Raw genomic sequence first — 22,545 nt, 5'->3', positions numbered from 1 at the left:
GAGTCTGTGTGATATGTGTCTGTGTGGTGTGTGTGTGTGTCTGTGTGTCTAGTATGTGTCTGTATGCCTGTGTATGTCTGGTATATGCATGTGTGTCTTTGTGGTGTGTGTGTGTGTCTGTGTGTCTAGTATGTGTCTGTATGCCTGTGTATGTCTGGTATATGCATGTGTGTCTTTGTGGTGTGTGTGTGTGTCTGTGTGTCTAGTATGTGTCTGTATGCCTGTGTATGTCTGGTATATGCATGTGTGTCTTTGTGGTGTGTGTGTGTTTGAGTCTGTGTGATATGTGTCTGTGTGTATGGTGTGTGTATGTGTCTGTGATGTGTGTATGTCTATGGGATATGTGTGTCTCTATGTGTGTCTGTGTACTCTATTTCTGTGTGTGTCTGTGTACTGTATGTGTATGGTATATGTCTGTATTGTGTGTGTGTGTGTGTGTGTATGGTGTGTGTCTGTGTAGTATTGTAGTATGTGTCTCTCTGTAGGTGTGTGTGTGTGTACAGTATATGTCTTTGTGGTGTGTGTGTGTGCATCCGTGTGTGTATGATGTTATGTCTGTGTCTGTGAAAGGAAGGAGGACAGGCAGCAACAAATTCCCCGGGGCTTCTTGAGACTGAAGGAAAACCCCCCAGATAGGCACAGCTTCCTCAGCAACTGCCCCTAAAAATTAGGTGCTTTCCAATTGCCTATGATTTCCCCTCATTGGACCTCATACTTGACCACATGTATGTGCTACATGGTGTACCAGGTGTAGCACAAAAGCTAGATCTGCCTGCTCCACCTACGGAGCCAAGGAAAGAAGTCACAAGGGGGTTGGAGGAGACAGCGACAGAGGGCGCCTGAGGCCTTATAGACATAGCACAAGGAATGAGCTTCTGTCTCACCAGAGGCCAGCTGAGACTTTCGGCTTATGTGGTCCTCAAGCCTGTGCCTGAGATCACTACAGTCTGCACGTACAGCATTCAGGCTCTGAGGAGCTACTGCAGGCGGTGTACCTACTGTACATTTTAGAGAGCACTTTAAACTGGCCAGGAGAAAGTACACAATGGTCACTGAGCACACTGAGGGCAGTTTCTGCTCTGCTGCTTTGGATGACCCCACATGCCTTGATGGGTCTCTACTATGAACCCAGTGCTGGCTCAGTAATGAAAGGCCAGATGAGGGCCTGCCACCCGTCTGCATTTAAACACTGTGGCAGCTTGAAGGAGAATGGCCCCCATAGGTTCATATATCTGAATCCTTAGTTACCAGTAAGTAGAAGTGTTTGAGAAAGATTAGAAAGATCAGAAGGTGTGGCCTTGTTGGAGGAAGTGTGTCTTTTTTTTAAGCTATTATTTTTAGTTTATGTGTATGGGTGTTTTGCCCGCTGGAGTGTCTGTGTCCCTACCGTATGCATGCAGGACTTGTGGAAGCCAACAGAACACATCAGATCCCCTATTACAGACTCTTGTTAGCAGCCACATGGTTGCTGGGGATTGAACCAGGGTCCTGTGGAAGAGCAGTCAGTTCTCTTAACCACTGAGTCATCTCTCCAGCCCCAAAGTGTGTATTTAGAGTTGGGTTTTGAGGTTTCAAAAGCCATGCCAAGCTGTGTGTGTGTGTGTGTGTGTGTGTGTGTGTGTCTGTGTGTGTGTGTGTGTGTGTGTGTGTGTGTGTGTGTGTGTGTGTCTGTGTGTGTGTCTGTTTGCCTGTTTCCTACAAATCAAGATCAGGATGCAGCTCTCAGCTACTTCTCCAGCATGGCATCATGACTGCCTGTATGTGGTCATGTTCCCTACCATGAAGACAACAGTCTAACCCTCTGAAACTGGGAGCAAACCCCTAATTAAATGCTTTCTTTTATAAGAGCTGCCTTGGTCATAGTGTCTTTTGACAGAGATTTTTGACAGTGACTAAGACAAGCAGCCTTTGGACTTGTCCTAGATGAGATTCTAACATACACATCTGGTAAGCAGAAGCCCACAGGTACAAAAACCATTGACAATAAATTTGGCACAAAGTAAGATGTTAATTATGATTATAAACAGAAATGATTAAGAATCCTGATTACATCAGAAATACCAGTTATTTGGATAGTATTACATATTTGGATACATACATATTTGGATAGTATTTACTTTTCAAGATTATTTTCTGGTGCCATTATCTCACTCCTATCAGGAAAGAGGCCACATGCTTCATTATCTTCTTTGAATGATAAGAAAATAAGGCTCTAAGACACTTGGTAAGGTTACAGTCTCTAGGACTCTGACTCCTTGTCTAGTGCTCTTCTCCCTTATGGGATAAGAGGTAACATGAAGGAATGAGACCTAGTGCCCAGGTGAAGAGGAGAACAAGGAAAATGGCTCCAGGCTACTCAGGATCTAAAGAAAAGAGGTCCCACTCCACTTCCCACAGGCCCCACAGGTACTCACCCCAAGAGCTTGCTGTGGTCCAGCTGGTGGCTGGGCGGCATCCGGCAAGCACTGAATACAATGATCTTCCGTCCATACTTATCATCACCTGAGTGTACAGAAAGAGGGAGTGCAATGGGTGACAGGTGAACCAGAGTGGTGGGCGGGGCTTACAAAGTACCAGGCTGGGGCCTGTGCCAGTGAGTGCAGGGCCTTGAGTAACTCATGTCCAGTCTTCAAGAGGATGCTGGGTACAGCTGCTTTCAGGGGCACTGAATTGGGACACCTCCCCTCCCCCCCCCAAAAAACGTTAAACTTGCTTTTCTTTCTCATTAATATTTATATTGATTATTTGAGAATTTTCTATCATGAAACCTGAGCACATACACTTCCCAGTCTCTCAGGTCTTCCCAGCTGACCCTTCAGACTTTCCCCAACTCTTTCTCCACTGTGAGTCAGCCGTCACTGATACTATGGTAAAAGTAGCTTCCTTGTTCTTCACAGTCATCAGGAACACAGATCACAGACTTACACATGTTAACCTTGCTATTTAACCCAGTCATGGTGACAGATACTTGTAATCCCACACTTTAAAGGTAGAGTCAAGAGGATCAAGAGTTCAAGATACTTAGTAGGTTCAAGGCCAGCCTAGGATACTTAAGATCCAGTCTCAAAAACAAACAAACAAAACAAAAAACAAAACAAAACAAAACAAATGACACTGAAGCTGAATAGAGTGGTATGGTAGGGATCTTTAATCCCAGCCTCAGGAGACAGAGACAGAAAAAAACTGTAAGTTTGAGGCCAGCCTTGTCTACATAGCAAGTTCCAAGATAGCGAGGCTATATAGTGAGACCTTGTCTTAATAACTAACTAAATAAAAATAAATAAAATCATGTTGCAAGAGTAATGCCCATGAAGGCCATATACACTCATCAATAGGTAACCATGAGGCTGTAACTCAGCTGGTAGAGGCCTGTTTAGCTTAGCATGCAGGAATCCCTAGGTTTGATCCTTACTGCCAAATGAACTAATGTGATAGTTATATCTCTAATCCCAGCATGCAGGGGTAGAAGCAGGAAGATCAGAAGTTCAAAGTCAACCTTAACTACACTTGGGTAATCTAAGTCTAGCCTGAGGTACAAGATACTCTTGGCTCAGGGGGAAAAAAAGAATATTCATGGCAACAAAAGTTTGATCATAAAAAGAAGACTGAAATATGGCACAAATTATGTGAACCTTGGAAATATGCTAACTGAGGGCAGCCTGTATTGCATGATTTTGTGTGAGTCTAAGACAATGGTTCTCAACCTGTGGGTTGGTACCCCTTTGGAGGATCAAACAACCCTTTCACAAGGGTCAAAATCAGTCATCCGATTCTTTTTTTTTTTTTTTTTTTTTTCTTGGTTTTTCGAGACAGGGTTTCTTGAACTCACTCTGTAGACCAGGCTGGCCTCGAACTCAGAAATATGCCTGCCTCTGCCTCTGCTTCCCAAATGCTGGGATCAAAGACATGCACCACCACTGCCCAGTAGTCATCCGATTCTTAACAGTAGCAAAATTACAGTTATGAAATAGTAGCACAAATTATTTTATGGTTGGGGGGGTCACCATAACATTAAAGGGTCTCAGCATTAGGGAGGTTGAGAATCCCTGCTCTGGTTCATAGTTGGGAAGCAAATGAGTAGGCTTCCAGGTGCTGGGAAGAGTGGAGGGAGGGAAACACTGCTAAATGGGTACACAGATTGATGTGGGGATGCATACTAAAAATGTTCCAACAGGGCGGCATGACGGCTCATAAGGCACCTGCTACCAAGCCTGACGACCAAAATTTAACCCCCAAGACCCACATGGTGGGGGAAGAGAAATGATTCCTCAGAGTTGACTTTGACTTCCAGGTGTGTGTCATGGCTTGCCTGTACATGTGCATGCACATGCAAAAAATAAAAATAATTTTGCTAAGATTTTCTTTAAGCGTTCTAGTGGTACACACCTACAATTCCATCATGGAAGGCTGAGGCAGGAAGGTGGCAAAGTCAAGACCAACCTGGGTTACAATAGCAAGATCTTGTCTCCAAAAACAGCCCCTCACATCCACCAAAAATATATTCATCAAGGCCTAAACTATCTTGCCAACCAGACATCCTACAATTGCTTTACCCCTAAGCACCAAGCAACGAGGACCTGGAAAACTTCTAGAAGCTGCTTCTCAGCCAGTCCAAGGATGTAGAGTAAAGTGGTCTGGCTGTTACACAGTAGGTCAGCCAACATAGTAGTAACAATTCTGCCCAGATACTTTCTGGTTTTTTTACTAGGGTGGCTGAGCACACGTGGCTCTGAACGAACTCTAGACACTCCTAAAAGTCTTAGCTTTTCCATTAAAGGTATTTTGAAGAACATGGAGTTCAGGGCTATTTGTGAAGCTGGAACAAAATGTCACCTAGGTGTTTTCTCAGAGGTATTTGTCCCAAATTCTCAATGTGATGGTCTGGTCCCTGACTGTCACAAGCCAGAAAGCTCTTGAAACACATGTTCTTGCCCCCAAAAGGAAATGCTCTTCCAGGGTCAGTTTAGGACAAGGGTACTAAAGAAAGCTCAATGATGATAAAGCCAGGTTTTTGTGCACCCAAGTCCTAACCTGTTTTACCTTTCCAGAGATAGCAAGTTGTACCTGCTTCACCCCCACAGCATCAGAGGCAAAGGAGAAGGAACACAGAAGAATAGAAACTGAAGATGCAATCCCTAAAATGCAGGGAGTTTACCCTTCCTCTCCACCTCAGCAGTACGGACTGTTCTCCCTTTGTGAGCCCGACCATTCCAGGAGCCTAGGGGCTGGTCTTACTCTTCCCCAGGCTGAAGCAGGGCTTACTAGTGCCTTCTCCAGTGTGGCTATGGTAGGCTGGGCCCTAATGGGTGAATGCCCTGATCCTAGCAGCTTCACAACCTTGAATTCTTCTGAATAAGCCCTCAACCTCATGGCTCTACCTGAAGCACTGTCCAGCTTTGCTAGCTCCAAAAGGGTCTGGTCAGGGGCCTCCAAACAACTTCTTGTGTCAGCATCTTAGGTCCAACCCACTGAACCCAGAAAGCTTTCTTGCTGCTGCTGCTGCTTCTCCTCCTATTCTTCCTCTTCTCCTTTTTTTTTTTTTTTTTTTTTGTTTGTTTGTTTTGTTTTGTTTTGTTTTGTTTTTTGTTTTTTGTTTTTAGAGACAGGGTTTCTCTGTATAGCCCTGGCTGTCCTGGAATTCTCGCTGTAGACCAGGCTGGCCTTGAACTCAGAAATCCGCCTGCCTCTGCCTCCCAAGTGCTGGGATCAAAGGCATGTGCCACCACTGTCCGGCTCTGTCTTGCTTCTTGATCTGCCCTAACATCCAACCCTGGAGGACTACACGTATTGCTCTCAATGTTGCTTTTTCCACACTCGTGGAACACTTGTCTGAGTATTAACCCTCATCCTCACCTCAAATAGAATCTGTGGACCTGATCCTGTAAACATTCCTTAAAATGGAAGCCAGACAGGGAAGCACACACGTGCAATCCTAACGAGAGACCTGGAGTTAGACTCGTTAGGCAGAGACAGGGGTCGTGAGTAGGTAATAAAGATGTCAAACTTCTAGGACAGCCTGCTTCTTCCTCACCCTCCTTGAGATAAAAGCCTGGCAGCTTAAAACTGAAGGACTGGTAGGCTTTTGTCTTCCATCAGAGGGAAGCCTGTTGATGGACTGGCTCAGCAAGTTCAAGGTCTGATCAGGACATGTTATGTAACAGCTGTGGGCCAATCAACCGTCCTATCTGCTTCAAACTGACCAATCCCAAATTAGGGGAAGAAAACTCTTCAGAGATTAAAAGAAAAAAAAAAAATCTCAGCCCCAGAAGACTGCATTTTCAGCTTTCCAAAACCCCCTCTGCTTCGAAGGGTCTTTTTCTCAGTGTATCTTCTGCATATGTGTTTCCTACCTCCAACAAACAAGCTTCTCCAACTGCAATTCTGCCTGCTATGGCCTGTAGTGTGTGAGATTTCTCCACTCCTACCTGTTGTGCTCGAGATTTTTCTATCACACTTTTTAATTCTTTAATTGGCAGAGAAAACAAATCCAATCTAGACTAGACTGTATTCCTAGCACTGGGAGGTAGAAGCAGGAGAATCAGGAACTCAAAGCAAGGACCAGCTACATAGTAAGTTCAAAGCCAGGGTGGGCTTCATGACATCCTATCTCAAAAAAACCAAATTCCTTCAAATGGCTCATAGGACTGAGTGTCAGCCTCACCTCTCAGACTGCACCAAGCACACCTTCTATCACAGAAGCTCTGGAAGCCCAGCATGCCAGGTTGTTGCTTATATCAGCCAGACCTTTCTCCAGACAGTTCTGTTTCAAACTGGCCACTATGGACCTGGGAGACTCAACACACACACATCTGCCTCCACCTTCCCCCAAACAGGTGAGTTGGCTCTTCCCATGGCTCGAAGCATTAATGGCCATCATCTCTGCCACCAATTTCTACTCTTCTGTGCTCATGCTCCATTTCCCAATGGCTCATGAGCAGCCTGAAGCGGGGTTGACTTAGGCTTGCTCCTGTCAGGCACTCAGTAAGTGCTGGCATATGAGCGATGTGTAGTGACATGCACCTATCATCCCAGCTACTCAGAAGGCTGAGGTAGGACAGTCAGTGGTACCAACCAGTTCAAGACCACCCTGGGTAACACAGTAAGATCCCATCTCAATTCATAAGTGTTGATAGCCTTCACAAAGATGTGGGTCACAATGGTATGCAGTTTCATTTCTCAACTTGTATTTGATGGTTAAGTGTGTTAGGCAGTGGGTTTCTGCAAGTTGGAGAAGAAATTTCTCTAAACAGAATCCTTAACATGCACTTGTATCACCAACAGGTTTTTTTTCTTGTTTGCTTGTTTTTGAGACAGGCTGTTAGGCCAGGCACAATTACACACGTCTTTAATCCCAGCACTTGGGAAACAGAAGCAGTCAGATCTCTGTGAGTTTGAGGCCAGCCTGTTCTACAGAGTGAGTTCCAGGACAGCCAGGGCTACACAGAGAAACCCTGTCTCCAAAAACCAAAAGAGAGGGGGCAGGGAAAAGGCTGCTGATAATGTAGTTCTGGCTGGCCTCAATCTGGAGCTTCTCTGCCTTGGCCTCAGTGTCAGGATTTGGTATGTATTACAGGTATGTGCACACCACACCTGGACGGAGGCAGGTCTGCACTGAAGGCCTGGATGCTGGCAGCTCTCTGGACTCTGGGCCAGCTGCTGGTGGCTTGGAGCTAAGTTCCTGCCCTCATTTACTTCCCATTAGCTCTGTCAGGGACAGGAAACAGCAGAGCAGGGGCAGAGGCACAGACTTAGACTGGTATCCCAGCCACAAGAAGTTCAGACTTCCTGGGAATCCTGCCAGGAGCCTGCTGGAGTGCATCACCTTCGTATCTACATCTGTGCAAAGGCATGGCTAGAATGCAGGTGCAAGGCTGAAGTGAAGGCCTGGGGACCTTGAAGCCATTCTTTGCAGCTCCTATCCCAGGAATAAGGCAGCTCTCTCTGGCTGGAAGAGTTAGAACTGAGCCAAGGTAGACGGTCTGAGAGTTCTGGAATGTAAAGTGTCAATGAGAAGTTAAGGCAGCGGGCCAGGAGCATGCTGTTCCGCCTCTCAGTGCCACAGAGGTGGGGAGTAGAAACTATCCATCCAAGCTTTTGTAAGTAACCATAGTAAACTCACCAGCTTATCAAAAAAAAAAAAAAAAAGAAAAGAAAAAAAAAGAAAAGAAAAGAAAAAAAGAAAAAAAGAAAAAAAAGGAAGGAAGGAAAGGAAAATCTGTACTACAAAATGTATTACAAAGACGTGCACCTTCTCTACAGAAAAAAAAAATCACACCCTGGTGGCCCTAGAGGGGTCCAAGAAGAGACTATGACTAGTATTAAAACCTGCTTCACTTGACTTTTTTGTTTTGTTTCCCAGTACTGAGACTGAAACCAAAGTCCTGCATATACTCGGTGACAGCTCTACCACAGTCATATCCCAGTGTGTTAGAATGAAAGCGTCCAGGGCTGGAGGAGGGCTCTTCCTTACAGTATTAAAGTAAGTCTTTAATACGGATTGTGAAGCTAATCTAATAATGCACACTGAAAAAAGCCAGGGTTGCAAGGGGTCGAAGGAAAACGGTCAGGAGCTGGAAGGCAAACACGGGATGAGGGTCAGCAGCACTAAGGTCTAGGCCTTGTCCTCGGACTCCCCTGAAGTAGGAGATGCATTACCAAGTCTGCAAGCAAGCAGGGTGGCTGCTACATGAAGCACATGGGAACTCTCTTACCTGCTGTCAGATGGGATTGGAACTGTTCCTGCCCTGGAACCTTCAGAGAGAAGTGGGGCTGTCAACTGTGGTTTCTAGGGCTCTGGCGAGAGGGCCAAATCAGCAGGGGTACAGTACCGAAAGCCTGAGAACCAGACCTCTGCATCCCCCAGATACCAATCGGGGGCAGCAAGGGCATTAATCAGGACAGCAACTCTAGCAGGCTTACTGGGTACTGCTGACTGCAAACTGCACTACAAGCCAAGGACATCTAAGGTGGGGGCTAGGGCTGAGAAAGCTCGTGGTATGTGATGACAGTTCATACATCTGTTCAATTTTTTAATTGTTAGGAATTTTGCAAGCCAGTTGCCATTATGTCAGAAACTTGAAACCAGCTGTTGTAGAAAGCGAAAATGTTACAATAATGGTCTCTTTGCCTCCTTTCTGGAGAGTCTACGGTTACCAGAACAGCACTGGAATGACCCTACCCAGACCAAGTCACAGTTGACTGAGGTCCATGACAAGCTCCTACTCTCTTGTCCACATGGACTCTTTCTCTGAATTCTGGTGCCAGAGACATCACCACCGGTTCTTCAAACAAGCCTCCCGCAGCAAGGCAGGCACACGGGATGCCACCACCAGGGATGCCACAGCTCGTGCTGGCCAGGTCTTGTTGTCCCAGGAGCCTCCTGAGGCTGCTTTTCCTCTGGATTCTAGGTGTGTCACCACACAGCCTCCACCTTATCATGTCTCCCATAAACTCTGCTATTTCCGGCTTCCAAAGCCACCACGAGCTCCCAGCTCCCTAGAATGGGGCTCTAATTAAGCTGGTCCCACCGGCCTCCACCAAGAGCACTTTCTGATTTGTAGATCCAGAGGCTACTGCCAGGAGAGGCCAAGCACATACAGCCAGAACTGGCACCTACCTGGCTGGGCCCCCTCAGCCTCGCCACAGTCTGGAGGAACAAACAAACAAAAAGCTGCACGGTGATGGCCTGCTGCCAGACAGGGGCACACCCACAGAGGTCTTGGGACTGACCACAAGTTGGCCAGGCTGTCTACTGGGGTAAACATCAGACACCTAGGCCAGAAAGGAACTCTGCCTTGCTTCTGCAGGGGTGAGAGAGACTATTCAACACCTCCAACCCAGGCCAAGGTAAGCATCAGAAACACAGGCACCATGGAAATGCCTTAGACATTATGGCCTCTTCCAGCCCTGACAGCTAGAGACAGCTCTCTGAGGCTCACGATCTGCCCTGCTCCATGTCTCTTCTGAGGCTTGCCTTATGAATAGGAGGGAGCACCCATTCTAGCAGGACAGCACATCCACTAGAACCGGATGTTCCAGGGAGCCACTGCAAAACCGCAGAAGAGCTGACATTATCCTCATCTCCAGTGACTGATGAGGGGAAAGCTGGCATCAAGGAAAGGGAAGGGAAGAGAGAGTATGAAGAAAGATCAAGGCCACTGATTCAGGGCCAACTAGGTTCTGGTTCCCAGGATGTGCTGACATGTAAGCACTGTATAGGACCCTCTTGACAACAGTGTGAGGAAGGAAGGAGTTCAGAGAACAGAGCCGGAGATCAGACTCAGCTTTCTAACTGCAAAGCTATTAGGCCAATGCCTCCATCACTGCTGCAGTGGGAGACAATGGGACCATAGGTCAAGGAAGCAGCGGCAGGTGCAAACCAATCAAAACCAACCCATGCTCACAAGGGAAGGTACATGCTCAAGAGCAAACCAGAGGCTACAAACTGTGTTCTTTCTTGGTGGCATGAGAGGCTTCTCTTAGCCAGGGTCACAGAGTATGAGGAAAGAGGTACAACTCAGGGCACACTTACCTGCTACTTCTACAATCTGATGCCGGGCAATGTCGTAGTAAGGGTCATCCCACTTCAGGTGTGTGACGGGTTCTGGAGAGCTGCTTTTGGAGTCATCTGAGGAACATTCCAAAGGCAGAGTCACACAGGTGTCTAGGCCAGCACTCTCCCAGTGACTTACCCTCTTTGACCTGTCCCCAGTGAGGCTTGTGTCCCTGGCCATACTCTAGGACTGGACTCCTTGCCCCAACCTTCCCCGCTGGAGTCCCCTACAGCAGGAAGGGGTCTCCCCTCTGTGGTGTCACAGCTGCCTGAGACATCGTGCTGCCCACCTGACTTGGGAAAGTCTGGCATTTCATCAGAAGGCCAGTTCTTCTCATCAATAGAGGCCAGCTTCAGCTGGTTCAGAGCTTGGCTGGTATCATCCAGGGTCAGGTCATCTTGCAGTTCTGAGAGAGGATCCATGGCTAAGGGGAACCAGAAGAAAAGCCTGAGTGGGGAGAGGAGGGAAGTCAGTGACCTTTCCTCTTCACTTCTGTAATTCTTACAGTGACCCCTCTGTCCCCTTCTGTCCTCTTCTGGCACCCTTGTCCATATTCCTCAACAGTTCTCACCCTGCCAAGAGTTCCACAGAGCATGTTGCCAGGAAAGGCAGCTGGGCAGTGGATGGCACAGCTCAGCACCTCCGTTCAGGTCCTCAGCTGGGCAGTAAGGGCCATGCCAGGTCCCATATTGCCTATCACCTGACTGACCAAGCAAGACAGTAACAGCTGCCCGGGCATCTCCTCAGAGGTTCTAGAGTGCAGAAGCCTCGTGCCCCAAGATGTTACAAGAGCTAAAGAATCTCAGGGCCTCTAAATACCATGTCTGAAATGGCCACTGCCCTGGCTATTTATTACATTCCTCTCTCTGGGCCAGAGATGATACAGTTCTAGAAAAAAAAGGCCATGGCTGAGATGCTCTGAAGGGTTTGCCTGGGACAAGGCCAGTAGCAGGGGATGGAATCTACCTGCCAACCCAGCAGATCCCTTGCAGGTCCCTAAGGCTCTCAGGCCCTCTCTAAACCTATAGGGACTTCAGTTTCACTGTGGCAACATCAGCAGAGTACCTTAAGGATTAGAGAGCAGAGGGGAAGGAGGCTGCTCCTAACATCTAGAGTACAGAGGGAAGGCTTTGAAGGACAGAAGGTCTGTCAGGAAGGGAAAAGAGTCAGCACGGAAACCAGGTTCTAGGTCGTAACCAAAGGAGGTGGCACTTTCTGCTCTCAGCCCCATAAAATACACCTCCCTTGAGCTCACCACATGGGTGAGGAAGGCAGTTTCAGTCCAACCCATTTGCCCAACCCCAAAGAAGAGGCTGCATTCCTGAAGCCAGAAAAAAGTGACATATATGGTCAGAGAATCAGCAGGGCAGATAAGAAGAGCAGAAAGGGCCTGGGGGTAGGAAGAAGAGAAGAGCTGCCTGGGAGATCCGCACTGTGGGCTAGGAGGATCAAGACAACCTCCACTCTGGCACACATTATAGCTTAGGGCTCTAAATGGTGAACCAGCTCCCAGGGCCTAAGCAACAACTGCCTTGTTACCATGACAACATACTGAGTCAGTAAAACTGTTTTAAGCTTTCAAAGCAAAAGACCAAAGCCCCCTTTTTTGCTTGTGCTTTCTTTTTCCTTGTCCCTCACCCTTATCCACTACCTCTGCTGACCACCAAAATATAGGTTCCTCCCTAAGGACACAAAGAACAACCCTGCCACATTTCAGAATGCATTCTTCTTGGTGAGTAATACTGGCCTTCTCCCAAAGCCCAGATCTTCTTTTTTTTTTTTTTTTTTTTTTTTTGTTGTTGTTGTTGTTGTTTTGTTTTTTCGAGACAGGGTTTCTCTGTGTAGTCCTGGCTGTCCTGGAACTCACTCTGTAGACCAGGCTGGCCTCGAACTCAGAAATCCGCCTGCCTCTGCCTCCCAAGTGCTGGAATTAAAGGCGTGCGAGCGCCACCACCGCCTGGTGAAAGCCCCGATCTTCATTCCCCTTTCAACCGTCTGTCCTCCAACCACACAATCTTTAGCCATGAGGAATTTTTCTTTTTTTTTTTAAATATGAGTACACTGTCACTTTCTTCAAAAACACACCAGAAGAGGACATCAAATCCTGTTACAGATGGTTGCAAGCCACTATGTGGTTGCTGGAAATTGAACTCAGGACCTCCGGAAGAGCAGTCAGTGCCCTTATCCACTGAGCCATCTCTCTAGTCCAGTCATGAGGAATTTACCCCAACCCACCTACTCCTCCCCATTCAACCAAGAAGTTATAGAGAGGCTGCAAACAGGAGCCTCTAACTCAGAGGTTTTCAACCTGTGGGTCACAACCCCTTTTGAGGTCAAATGACCCTTTTCACAGGGGTCGCCTAAGACCAGTGAAATACACTGATGTTTACATTACAATTCATTACAGTGGCAAAATTACAGTTATGAAGTATTAACAAAAGCAATTTTATAGTTGGGGGGGTCATCACAACATGAGGAACTGTATTAAAGAGTCACAGCATTAAGAAGGCTGAGAACCACTGGCTCATTATAGGACAGATTCCAGCAACCTCCTCCTGCTTAAGCCTTCCCTCCATTTCTATCAGTGCCCAGGTTCAAGGAGTCCTGGATCTTCTCTCACACCCACCCAAGAGGATCTTTGCATACACAGTAAGTACCTGGTATGACAAAAAAAAGCAAGTCAAGAATATGGAAAACTTGGGTTAGAGTCCTGACTAAGCCAAAGACTGAAAAGATCCCAGAAAAGTGCCTTTCCTGTCTGGGCCTAAACTTTCCTTATCTATAGAAGCAAAGGCTCCTCCCAGAAATATAACTCCTCAGTGTTCAGAAGCAGCTCCTTTTATCCTGTTCAGAAGCTGATCTATGTGCGAGGGAGAAAGGGTGGCTATGGAGAAGAACTGAACTTGACCCCCACCTCTGAACCAGGAAACTTCTTTCCTGTCAGCTCTGCTAGACCTGACCTCCTCCAACTCCCACATACCCTCCTTCACCAGCAAAGTCACAGTAGTGCCAGCTTCCTGGCCTCTCTCACCTGCTTCTGTTGCCTTCGCTGAGCCTGGATGTTTATCTGCTGGTCAATGGGTAGATGAAGCCTGTGAAGGGAAATTCTAACATAAAATGGTAGAAATGAAATATATCAGCCACCTGCAAAACACCACTCTCTCAGATTAATTTTCAATTTTCAGCAGGTAAACCATTTATCTTTAGAAAGTATTTAAAAATCACTGCAGGCAAAGGCTTTGACTTTTGTAAAATAGTGACTCTCTCTGAAATTCTGATGTTTGTGGACTTTTTCACTAAGAAAAATGAACAGATCCATGAAACCTTGCATGCAATTTTAAAGATTTCACAAACCCTCTGTTATTGCTTAAGAACCTATTTTAAGGGCTAAGTCCATAGCTCAGTAGTAGAGCACTTGGCCTGCATACACAAGGCCCTTGGTTCCTTCTCCAGCACACCACCACCACACAGGCGCGCGCACACACACACCAAAGCAATTTATTCAGAACAATGCTCAGCACATAGTAGTCACTCTGTTATTAGTTGAATGAACGAATGAATGAATGAATTTCCTAAGTTGAGAAGGAAACGGACATCTGTGAAGGGCCTACATAGTACCATGATCTGGGCACAAATTCACCTCACAACTGCACTACTAGTTCAGCATATGCTATCAAAACCATTTTACAGTTTGAGCAAAGGCTTGATGAGCAAACTGCTAAAGGTCATAGAACCCAGAGGCAGGATTTTAATCCACAAATACCAGTTTGAGATGGTCTCTTGGTTAAAGTCAACCCCCTAAAAAATAATCTCAAGTGACTGTCAGTCACAAAGTTCACAGGGCTCAAAGAGGCGCCACAAAAGGGCAGCCAGACTTCTAATCTCAGGGCAAAAAAGAGATAGCAATTTGAAGTCACAGTATTTGCTGGTGCTGGAATCAGACTGTTTTGTGACTCCGGAAAAACACAAATCCAACAGACTGCAACTCTAAACTATAATCATGTTTGCAAAGAGTCACAAAACGAACAACGAATTGAGCGCATTTCGTTTCACAAGAAAGTGAGATGAAAGCATGGCCTATCAAGTGACAAGGTGGATCACTTCCCCCTAATTTCTAGCTCTCAGTGCTATGCCAGATCCGATCAGGAAGACTTCTCCCTCCCACGGGTTTGCTCTGGCTTGGCCTATGCCTTGCGGAGGGCAGGAAGAAGTCAGAGAAAGTGGCTGTCTTCTCGTTGCAGGCGCCGAAGTGGGACAAAATCCCGGCAGCTAAGGGACCAAGGCCCTCGGGCCCAATTCCACCCCCGCGCCACTGCCTCGGATTTTCCCCCTTTGCGACCCAATTCCTTCAGATGAGCAAAGCAGCTCTCCTCCACCAACACCCCACCGCCCCACCACCACGCCCTGTGAGACCCCGCGCTCTGCAGCTCACCGCGTTCGGCAATGCTCCCTTTGCCACGCCTGTCAAAGCTCGGCAAACATCCGGCTCCGAGGTGGGAATGGGAACCGCCCCCTCGGGGGCCCCCAGCTCCCCAACCACTTCCGCCATACCTTCACCTATTTCCGGCTTGCTGCCCGGTCCAAACATGGCTTTCTTGGTACTCCGCCCACTTCCGGCAATCACCTGCCAAAGTGATTGCATGTGAGGCTGGACAGCCGAACTCTCCGACTCAGTCGCTACCCCAAGGGGAGTGGGTTGGGTTCCGCTTTTCCAGATGCAGGAAACTAACGGGCCTCTGAAATCCTAGGTTCGTATCGCCCTCGGACAGAGTTTTGTCTAACAATTACTTCCAAACTCCCAGTTTTGTGCTTCAATGTTGCCTAATCATCCGGATTCTTTCTTGAGCGTAAATTTGGAAGTCAAGAACTGTTTCCGGGAGGAGCGGGGACAAAAACGCACACTTCCGGTAGAGGGGAGTGGCGGAAGGATCTCTGTTCCAGGATGAAGAAGGTGGAAGAGGTGTTCTTGGGGAAGACACTGTCACATCGTGAGTGACCTGCTATGTCTGCGACCCTCAGCCCTGGACTAGATAGCCACAGCGTTTTCTAGTCATCGCCTTCCCCCACATTCCTTTTTCTCCTGAGCCCGGGATCCTGTTCCGGTGCCCTAAGAGGCACCTACTCTTCCAACCTTTCAAGGGGCCACGGTAGAACCTTAATAACCCCTCCGACTCCTGGGGCATAGTTGACCCTGCACTTCCTATTGCATCTTTCCCCAATCCCACGCCCTCATGGGCCGCTCCTTTACTGTGTTCCCGTCTCCCTGCAGCCCCGGAGCCACGCCTGGGCCTGGATTCGGGATGGAGTGCTTCCGGAAAAGGCTTTGCTCAAGGCCTCAAAGACTACCCGCCGGGTACGAGCCCTGCCATCCTTGCTCTAAGGAGCCTTCCCCAGGGCTTGGCCTTAGGCCCCTCGGGATCCAGGAAACAGCACTTGGGGGTCTGGTGTGTTGGAGCACCCTTACAACCCGGTCTGCTTTGGGGACCTCTGGAAGAGGAGGCCGTCTTGGAGAAGGGCGAGGGAGTGAAGACACCACACAAGGAGGTATTGAGGAGTAGGATTGAAAGGACTCAAAGGGGGGTTCTCACTCAAGTCTCAGGACGGCGCCCACCCAAAAAAACTCACAAGAGACCAACTTGATGTAAACACATGAGGCAGTGTAATATCAGAGCTCTGGGCCAGTCCATATCTCACATAGAGGATAGAGGGACTGACCTCGAAGCTCTAAGAATTAGGACTTATATAGCCAAGGGGTGGGGGAATTGGGAGATTTTTACGTGGGTGCACATGATTGGTTGTTTTACATCAGCAGACTGTACCAGTCTAAGTTAGCATAGTATCTAGTTAATTGCAGTTTCTTGGACCTTGAGAAGACCTCAAGGGGAGGGGGAAAGGGTCTGGAGGAACACCAGATGGCCCATTACTCATTTGGACATCTCTCTGTTCTTCTAAGGATGTCCTTGTGTACGTTTTATCTATGTGTCTGGCCAAGTCCTTGGGAGGCTCAACAGGCCTTCGTCCTTGGTCTTATAACTCTATATATTCTGTAACTAATTAACTGGACCCAAACCTGCTGACAGGCATTTTTAACTATTTAGGTTAGAAAAAGGAATCACAGGGCCCTGTTGTTGTATTAGTTTGGGCCTATTTCAAAATTTTCTTTCAGGATATCTGTCTGAAAGTTTGGGGGAGGTTCAGACATTTCCGCACAGCTCTTCCAGTTCGTTAGAAGCAGGATGTTTTCAGACTCTGGGAAATAATTGTCCCTTCATCGAGCACTGTCTTGCTCTACATAAGCAGCAGTAACTAAAGCAGATACAAGAAGTTGTGAGAAACTGAATTCCTACAGTGTTGGCAGTGACAAAGGTCAGAAGCTAAGGTTACAAGGATCAGATTCAAGCCTTGTCAACTAGTTAGCTAAGTTGCACACCTAATATTACTCACCTGTAAAAGAAAGTCGTGGCTGCTCCCAAGATCCTTTGGAAGACCAGAGAAAACGATGCAAGCAAAGTACACCCGTGCTTTTTAAGCAATAGTAAGGATTGTTTAAAAGTATTGGTGCTCTTGCTGCGTTTTCTGTTTAGTGTCTGCTGGAAGGCTGTGCTGTTTAGGGTATAACAGTTTTCCACACCTTTAAGTGGATTCTCTGGTCTTCACTGACTGAAGATTTAAAACAGCACCATAACGTAGAGCCGACACCAGAGGCTGCTGCTAGCCTAAGAGCTTCATCTTAGGGGGAAAAAAGGAGGCAGGCGCACGCCTTTAATCTTAGCACTAGGGAGGCAGAGACAGGAAGATCTCTCTGTTCGAGACCAGCCTGGTCTATAGGGTGAGTTCCAGAATAGCCTTGCCTCAAAAACAAACAAAACCCAAAAGTTTCAGCTTAGCTTTGCCCCAGAAAGGTTTTGCCCAGATCTGATTTGATTTTGTTTTGCTATTTGCCCCTTGATTCTCACAGGCACAGGAAAAAGGATTTCATTGTTTTATTCCAGGACCTCTCATTAGCCCCGAGCAGAGCCATAAGTACCTGGAAGCAAAGTTCCATTTGGACCAGGTAAGTGACATAAGTGTGCATACACATTCTACCTGGGATGGAGCCTGAAGCCAATTCTAATTGCCTTCCCAGGGGTCTTTTCCAATGTGTATTGTGAAGGTACAGCGGGGCAGTCAGAGGAGGCTGTGTGAAGAGGATCTGTTGAGCGAACTCTTGCTCTGTTTTGCAGTTTGGTGCAGCCAGGTAGGCTGCAGAGGGATGGAAATGTGTCCTTGGTTTGGATCAATGAGAAGCTTCACCTGCAGGTGTACCAGACTGTGTTGCCAGGCTTTGAGTTGCTGCTGCACCCACAGTCTTTCCAAAAGAGTCTAAGTGTCTTGCACCCCAAGCTAGAAGAAGGATCTGTAGCAGAAGAGGAGTCTGCTACCCAGGAGGAAGTGGCCTCCCCACGAGAGGATTCAGCAGAGTCTTGCACAGGTATGTACCCAGTAAACATTAGTTTGAGTTCTGGTCTACACAAGATCTTGTCTCATAACAAACTGACAAGGGCCTGGGAACTGGGCTCCATTAGTAAAGTACTTGCTGCACAAGCCTGAGGACCAGACTTTGGCTCCTCAGCACTCACTCACATAAAAGCTGACGCTGGTGCTGGGTGCTGAAACATACATGTCTGTGAACCCAGCTCTTAGGCAAAAGGAGCCAAAGGCAGAAACAGAAGGTTCCCTGGAGCTCGATGGCAAGACCATTGAGTTGATGACAACCAGGCTCTGTCTTACTTAAGACACCTGACATTGTCACCTACCCACAAAATCCATAATATAAAATATAGATGCTCGCTCCCAGATTGTTACAGAACAGCGTGTGATAAGAAAGGCAGTTTAGCTGGGCAGTGATGGTGTGTGCATGCCTTAATCCCAGCATTCCAAAAAAGTAAAAATAAAGTAAGAAAGGATTTCATTAGGCCATTTTTGTTTGTTTGTTGTTTTTTTAAGATGGAGTTTCTCTGCATAGCCTTGGCTGTCCTAGAACTCACTCTGTAGACCAGGCTGGCCTCAACTCAGACCTCTGCCTCCCAGTTCTGGGACATTTTTATTTCATGTACATGGGTGTTTTGCTTGTAGTATTTGTGTACCCCATTGTGCAAAGCCTGAGAAGTCCAGAAGAGGGCACTGGATCCTGTTGGAACCAAAGTTACAGGTAGTTTTTAGCCACCATGTGGGTGATAGGAATTAAACCTTAGTTCCTGGAAGAGCAGTCCCCCCCAGCCTCACCTTGCCCACTCATTTTCCCCATTCTTGGTCCCTTTGTCTTTCAGACAGTACCATTCTGCTCTGTGTCTTATCTCTGGAATCGGAGCAGGCTTTTTCATTTTACAGATGAACTCAGGCTGGGAAATATGAGGGTCTAATCCCATGTGTGCCTCCTGTGAAGAACAAGAATGCCATTCTCTAGAGTGGCTTTATTCTAGAGGTTAACCAGGGCACCACTTTGATGTGCTTCCCCAGAGGTAAATTTAAGATTGGACAGGAAAGGTGCATGTGTTTGTTTTCCTACTGAAGAACAGCACGTGTGATTCACCAGTGATACCATCTGCTACCAAGCTTGGCTAACCCTGGTACCCCATCTCTTTCCTCATAGAGCCTAGTCATGAGTCGCCCCATAGTATCCAAGGAAACAATATTCTAGTCTCTGAATCTGTGGCCCAAACCGAAGATCAGCCTTTCAAGGATCGCCAACCCTTTGGTCTGTTGCTTCAAGATGACAGCATGGATAAACAGTGCCTACCATGGTCACCACCTGAGTCTCAGAGCAATTCCGCTGCCCAGGAGAGCCTAGAGAGCAGTGAAGCCGGTTCATTACTTCCCAAGGGTGCTCAGGTGCAAATCTGCCCAGCCAAGAAGTTAGATGTTGCCAGGAGTCAATGCCTGTCTACAGCAAAGATCTCAGAGCCCAGAACTCAGCTCCCTGACTTACCTGCACTACTCTGCAGCCCTCCCGACCCAGTAGGAAGCTCCTCAAAGCAGGGCCGACAATACCGGTGTGGGGAGTGTGGCAAGGCATTCATGCAGCTATGCCACCTTAAGAAGCATGCGTTTGTGCACACAGACCACAAGCCCTTCCTGTGTACGGAGTGTGGCAAAAGCTACAGCTCTGAGGAAAGCTTCAAAGCCCACATGCTGGGCCATCGTGGTGTGCGGCCCTTCCCTTGCTCTCAGTGTGACAAGGCTTATGGTACCCGCAGGGACCTCAGAGAGCATCAGGTAGTCCATTCAGGTGCCCGGCCCTTTGTGTGTGAGCAATGTGGCAAAACCTTTGCCCGCCGACCTTCCCTGCGGTTACACCGAAAGACCCACCAGATGTCAGGTGCCCCTTCACCATGCCCGTGCCCAGTGTGTGGACGTCTCCTGGCCACCCAGGGTTCCCTGAGGAACCACATGAGGCTCCACACTGGAGAGAAACCCTACCTGTGCCCACACTGTGGTCGAGCATTCCGCCATCGGGGCAACCTCCAGGGACACTTGCGGTTACACACAGGGGAGCGCCCCTACCAGTGCCCACATTGTGCCAATACTTTCCCCCAGCTGCCTGAACTGCGGCGTCACCTCCTCTCCCACACTGGCGAGGCCTACCTATGTCCCGTGTGTGGGAAGGCCCTTCGAGACCCACATACACTCCGTGCTCATGAGCGCCTACACTCAGGGGAGAGGCCCTTTCGCTGCCCTCAGTGTGGTCGAGCTTATACACTAGCCACCAAGTTGCGCCGCCACCTTAAGTCCCACATGACAGACAAGCCGTACAGATGCCCCATCTGTGGCATGGGCTATGCTCTCCCTCAAAGCCTCAAGCGACACCAGCTCAGTCACCAGCGTGTGGTTTCAACCAGCCCTTCACTACCCCCTGCTGCCTCTGAGCCCACTATGGTCCTCCTACAGAGTGAGCCAGAACTGCTGAACACTTGTAACCAACAGGAAGCAGCCATGGGTGGGGGTATCATGGAGGTCACCATCTCTGAAAGCCAAGAAAAGTGCTTTATAGTACCTGAGGAGCCAGCCCCTAGCTCCAGCCTGGTGCTAATCCACAAGGACATGGGTTTTAGTGGCTGGGCAGAGGTAGTAGAGGTAGAAGCAGGCACCTGACACCATTGTCACCCCTCCTTTACCCCTACAAGAGCTGTTCATGAAGACTTGTAGCAGAGTGTGTGTGTGTCATTCCCCTTTGGGTCTCCTGAGAGGTGCAGGAGCCCAGCTGACTAGGGCTGGATAGACTCAGCTGTCGATCCACACATAAATGCTCTCTGTAGTTTAGGTTTTACCTCAGGCGGCTGCTTTCACATCTGAAGGTCGTGAAAGCTAGAGGAGATGCTGTGGGGTTTATGCACTCGCTAGCTTGGCCACAGAAGCTGCGAGGTTAACACGATTTGCCTGTGCAGTCCATGAGCCTAGACAATGAGAGCTGTTGGGGACAAACACAGGCTCGTGGTGACACATCCCTGGAATCCCAACACTCAAGTAGAGGCAGAAGGGTTGCCTCAACTCTTAAGGCCAGCATGGACTGTGTGAGGGGACTTGGGGGGAGAGAAGAGGTAATGGCCTTTACAAAGCTTGTGACTCACAGAGCTCAGAGAGTCACAAATGACTGGGTAGGCTGGGTGTGTTAGCTAACACCTGGGATCCCTGCCTTACAAGCACAAGTTTAAGACCTACCTGCCTACCCTTAGGAAAAAAAAAAAAAAAAAAAAAAAACATTGGATGTGAGTTCAGAGGGGGCATGTAAGTTGTTACATGATAGTGTGATGTGATCTGGGTGCTACCATGGCCTTCCCAGGAGTGACAACAGGAGCATACTTTGATCCAGGCTTTTAAGCAAATAGCTAAGTGTAAAGCACTTTAAATATTCTACCATAGCCACAAAGCTACCTGTGGACTGAGTTTAAAGTCTGCCTGTTGCACCTCATGCTGTAGGTAGCCTCCCCGCACTGGCACTGCACGATCTTGATTTACCTGTTGTTGGTGGGTGAATGATGTTCAAGAGGTCAGAAGCAGGAATGGAGATGTAAGTCTAAAGGGGTGGTCGGGAGACGCCTCACTGAAGTGGAAAGCACACTGGGTAACAGTGGGCATGAGAGCTGACGGAAGAGCTAGGTGCTAGGCAGAGGAAAGAAGACAAAAGCCAGTGTGTGGCCACTTGCATCTCAAACTACAAAAGGACCTTCTCTAGGATGGCAGTTTTCTGAGTTAAACTAGCTGTGTCGCACTGTTGTTTTGTTTATTAATAAATTTAATCCTGGGGATATTTATGGTATAAAAAGAACTGGCTCTCCCACCTGAGAGCAAGGAGCAAAGGGACTGAGGTGAACCAGGGAGGTGAGGACAGGGAGAGGTTATGTACCTGAAGGAAGAGTTTTGGCTAGATCTATTCTCTGGGAGGCACAAGTGACAGTTCAAAGATGGCTGAAGAGCAATTTGAGTTCTCATGAGTGGCAGCCCGTGGCATTTCAGAGTTGGGCTGAGATTGGCCTTGAGAAACGCAGTTGGTAAGAAGAGCTGGGTCACTTAGCATCAGAGACCCTGAGGGCCATGGTGGCTCTACTTAACATTAGTGAGAGAGGTTCAGTGGGAGTGAGGCCAACATCAGATGGAAGAGAGGACTTGAGAAGTGTCACTAGAACTAAAGGAGGGGTGTCCCAGGAGTGGGCAGTGCTGACTGACACTGACTCACCTTGAAACCTGTGAAGTCACTGGTGAGTGGGGAGGGGTTATGGTTTGTCTGTGCTCAGCCCAGGGAGTGGCACTGTTGGAGTAGGTGTGTCATTGTGAGTGTGGGCTTTAAGACCCTCATCCTAGATGCCTGGAAGCCAGTATTCTGCCAGCAGCCTTCACATGAAGATGTAGAACTCTCAGCTCCTCCTGCACCATGGCTGCCTAGATGCTGCCATGTTCCTGCCTTGTTAATGGACTGAACCTGTAAGCCAGCCCCAATTAAATGTTGTCCTTATAA

At 48.0% G+C, this 22,545-nt stretch overlaps 2 protein-coding genes across 9 annotated transcripts in view; one reads left to right on the top strand and one right to left on the bottom strand.

Moving 5' to 3' along the window:
- The window catches only part of Arhgap1 (Rho GTPase activating protein 1), a 22,582-nt gene extending 7,337 nt beyond the window's left edge, over positions 1 to 15,245 (bottom strand). The window contains exons 1-5 of one of the 6 annotated variants that reach the window (XM_034493964.2): positions 15,105 to 15,245; positions 13,585 to 13,645; positions 10,843 to 11,000; positions 10,532 to 10,627; positions 2,415 to 2,502 (exon numbers count right to left, since the gene is read on the bottom strand). In XM_034493964.2, coding sequence (XP_034349855.1) covers positions 2,415 to 2,502; positions 10,532 to 10,627; positions 10,843 to 10,975 — 317 coding nt within the window. In that variant the 5' untranslated portion in view covers positions 10,976 to 11,000; positions 13,585 to 13,645; positions 15,105 to 15,245. Of the gene's footprint in view, positions 1 to 2,414; positions 2,503 to 10,531; positions 10,628 to 10,842; positions 11,001 to 13,584; positions 13,661 to 14,985 lie in introns of all 6 variants that reach the window. The other 5 variants (XM_076929264.1, XM_034493963.2, XM_034493962.2 and 2 more) reach the window with 5 other exon arrangements.
- On the top strand, positions 15,197 to 22,545 carry Znf408 (zinc finger protein 408). 3 transcript variants are annotated; one of them, XM_076929260.1, is made up of 5 exons: positions 15,197 to 15,301; positions 15,823 to 15,906; positions 17,512 to 17,607; positions 17,777 to 18,024; positions 19,186 to 22,545. In XM_076929260.1, the coding sequence occupies exons 2-5, from the start codon at positions 15,854 to 15,856 to the stop codon at positions 20,682 to 20,684; spliced, it is 1,896 nt and encodes a 631-aa protein (XP_076785375.1). In that variant the 5' UTR covers positions 15,197 to 15,301; positions 15,823 to 15,853; the 3' UTR covers positions 20,685 to 22,545. The 3 variants fall into 3 exon arrangements, with proteins under 3 accessions (XP_076785375.1, XP_034349850.1, XP_034349849.1); XM_034493959.2 differs by lacking the exon at positions 15,197 to 15,301 and adding an exon at positions 15,406 to 15,541; XM_034493958.2 differs by lacking the exon at positions 15,197 to 15,301 and adding an exon at positions 15,412 to 15,541 and having other exon boundaries at positions 15,823 to 16,097; positions 17,546 to 17,607.

This window comes from Arvicanthis niloticus, chromosome 2 (genome assembly GCF_011762505.2).
Source record: "Arvicanthis niloticus isolate mArvNil1 chromosome 2, mArvNil1.pat.X, whole genome shotgun sequence".
NCBI lineage: Eukaryota > Metazoa > Chordata > Mammalia > Rodentia > Muridae > Arvicanthis > Arvicanthis niloticus.
The sequence above is the reverse complement of the archived record's forward strand: the minus strand, read 5'-3'. Positions and strand labels throughout refer to the sequence as shown.

Coding starts and splice junctions, on each gene's coding strand:
- Znf408 (XM_034493958.2), top strand. CDS start 15,496: ATGAAGAAGGTGGAAGAGGTGTTCTTGGGGAAGACACTGTCACATC. Junction 16,098..17,545: donor TGAAGACACCACACAAGGAG/GTATTGAGGAGT, acceptor GTTTTATTCCAG/GACCTCTCATTAGCCCCGAG. Junction 18,025..19,185: donor TTCAGCAGAGTCTTGCACAG/GTATGTACCCAG, acceptor CTTTCCTCATAG/AGCCTAGTCATGAGTCGCCC.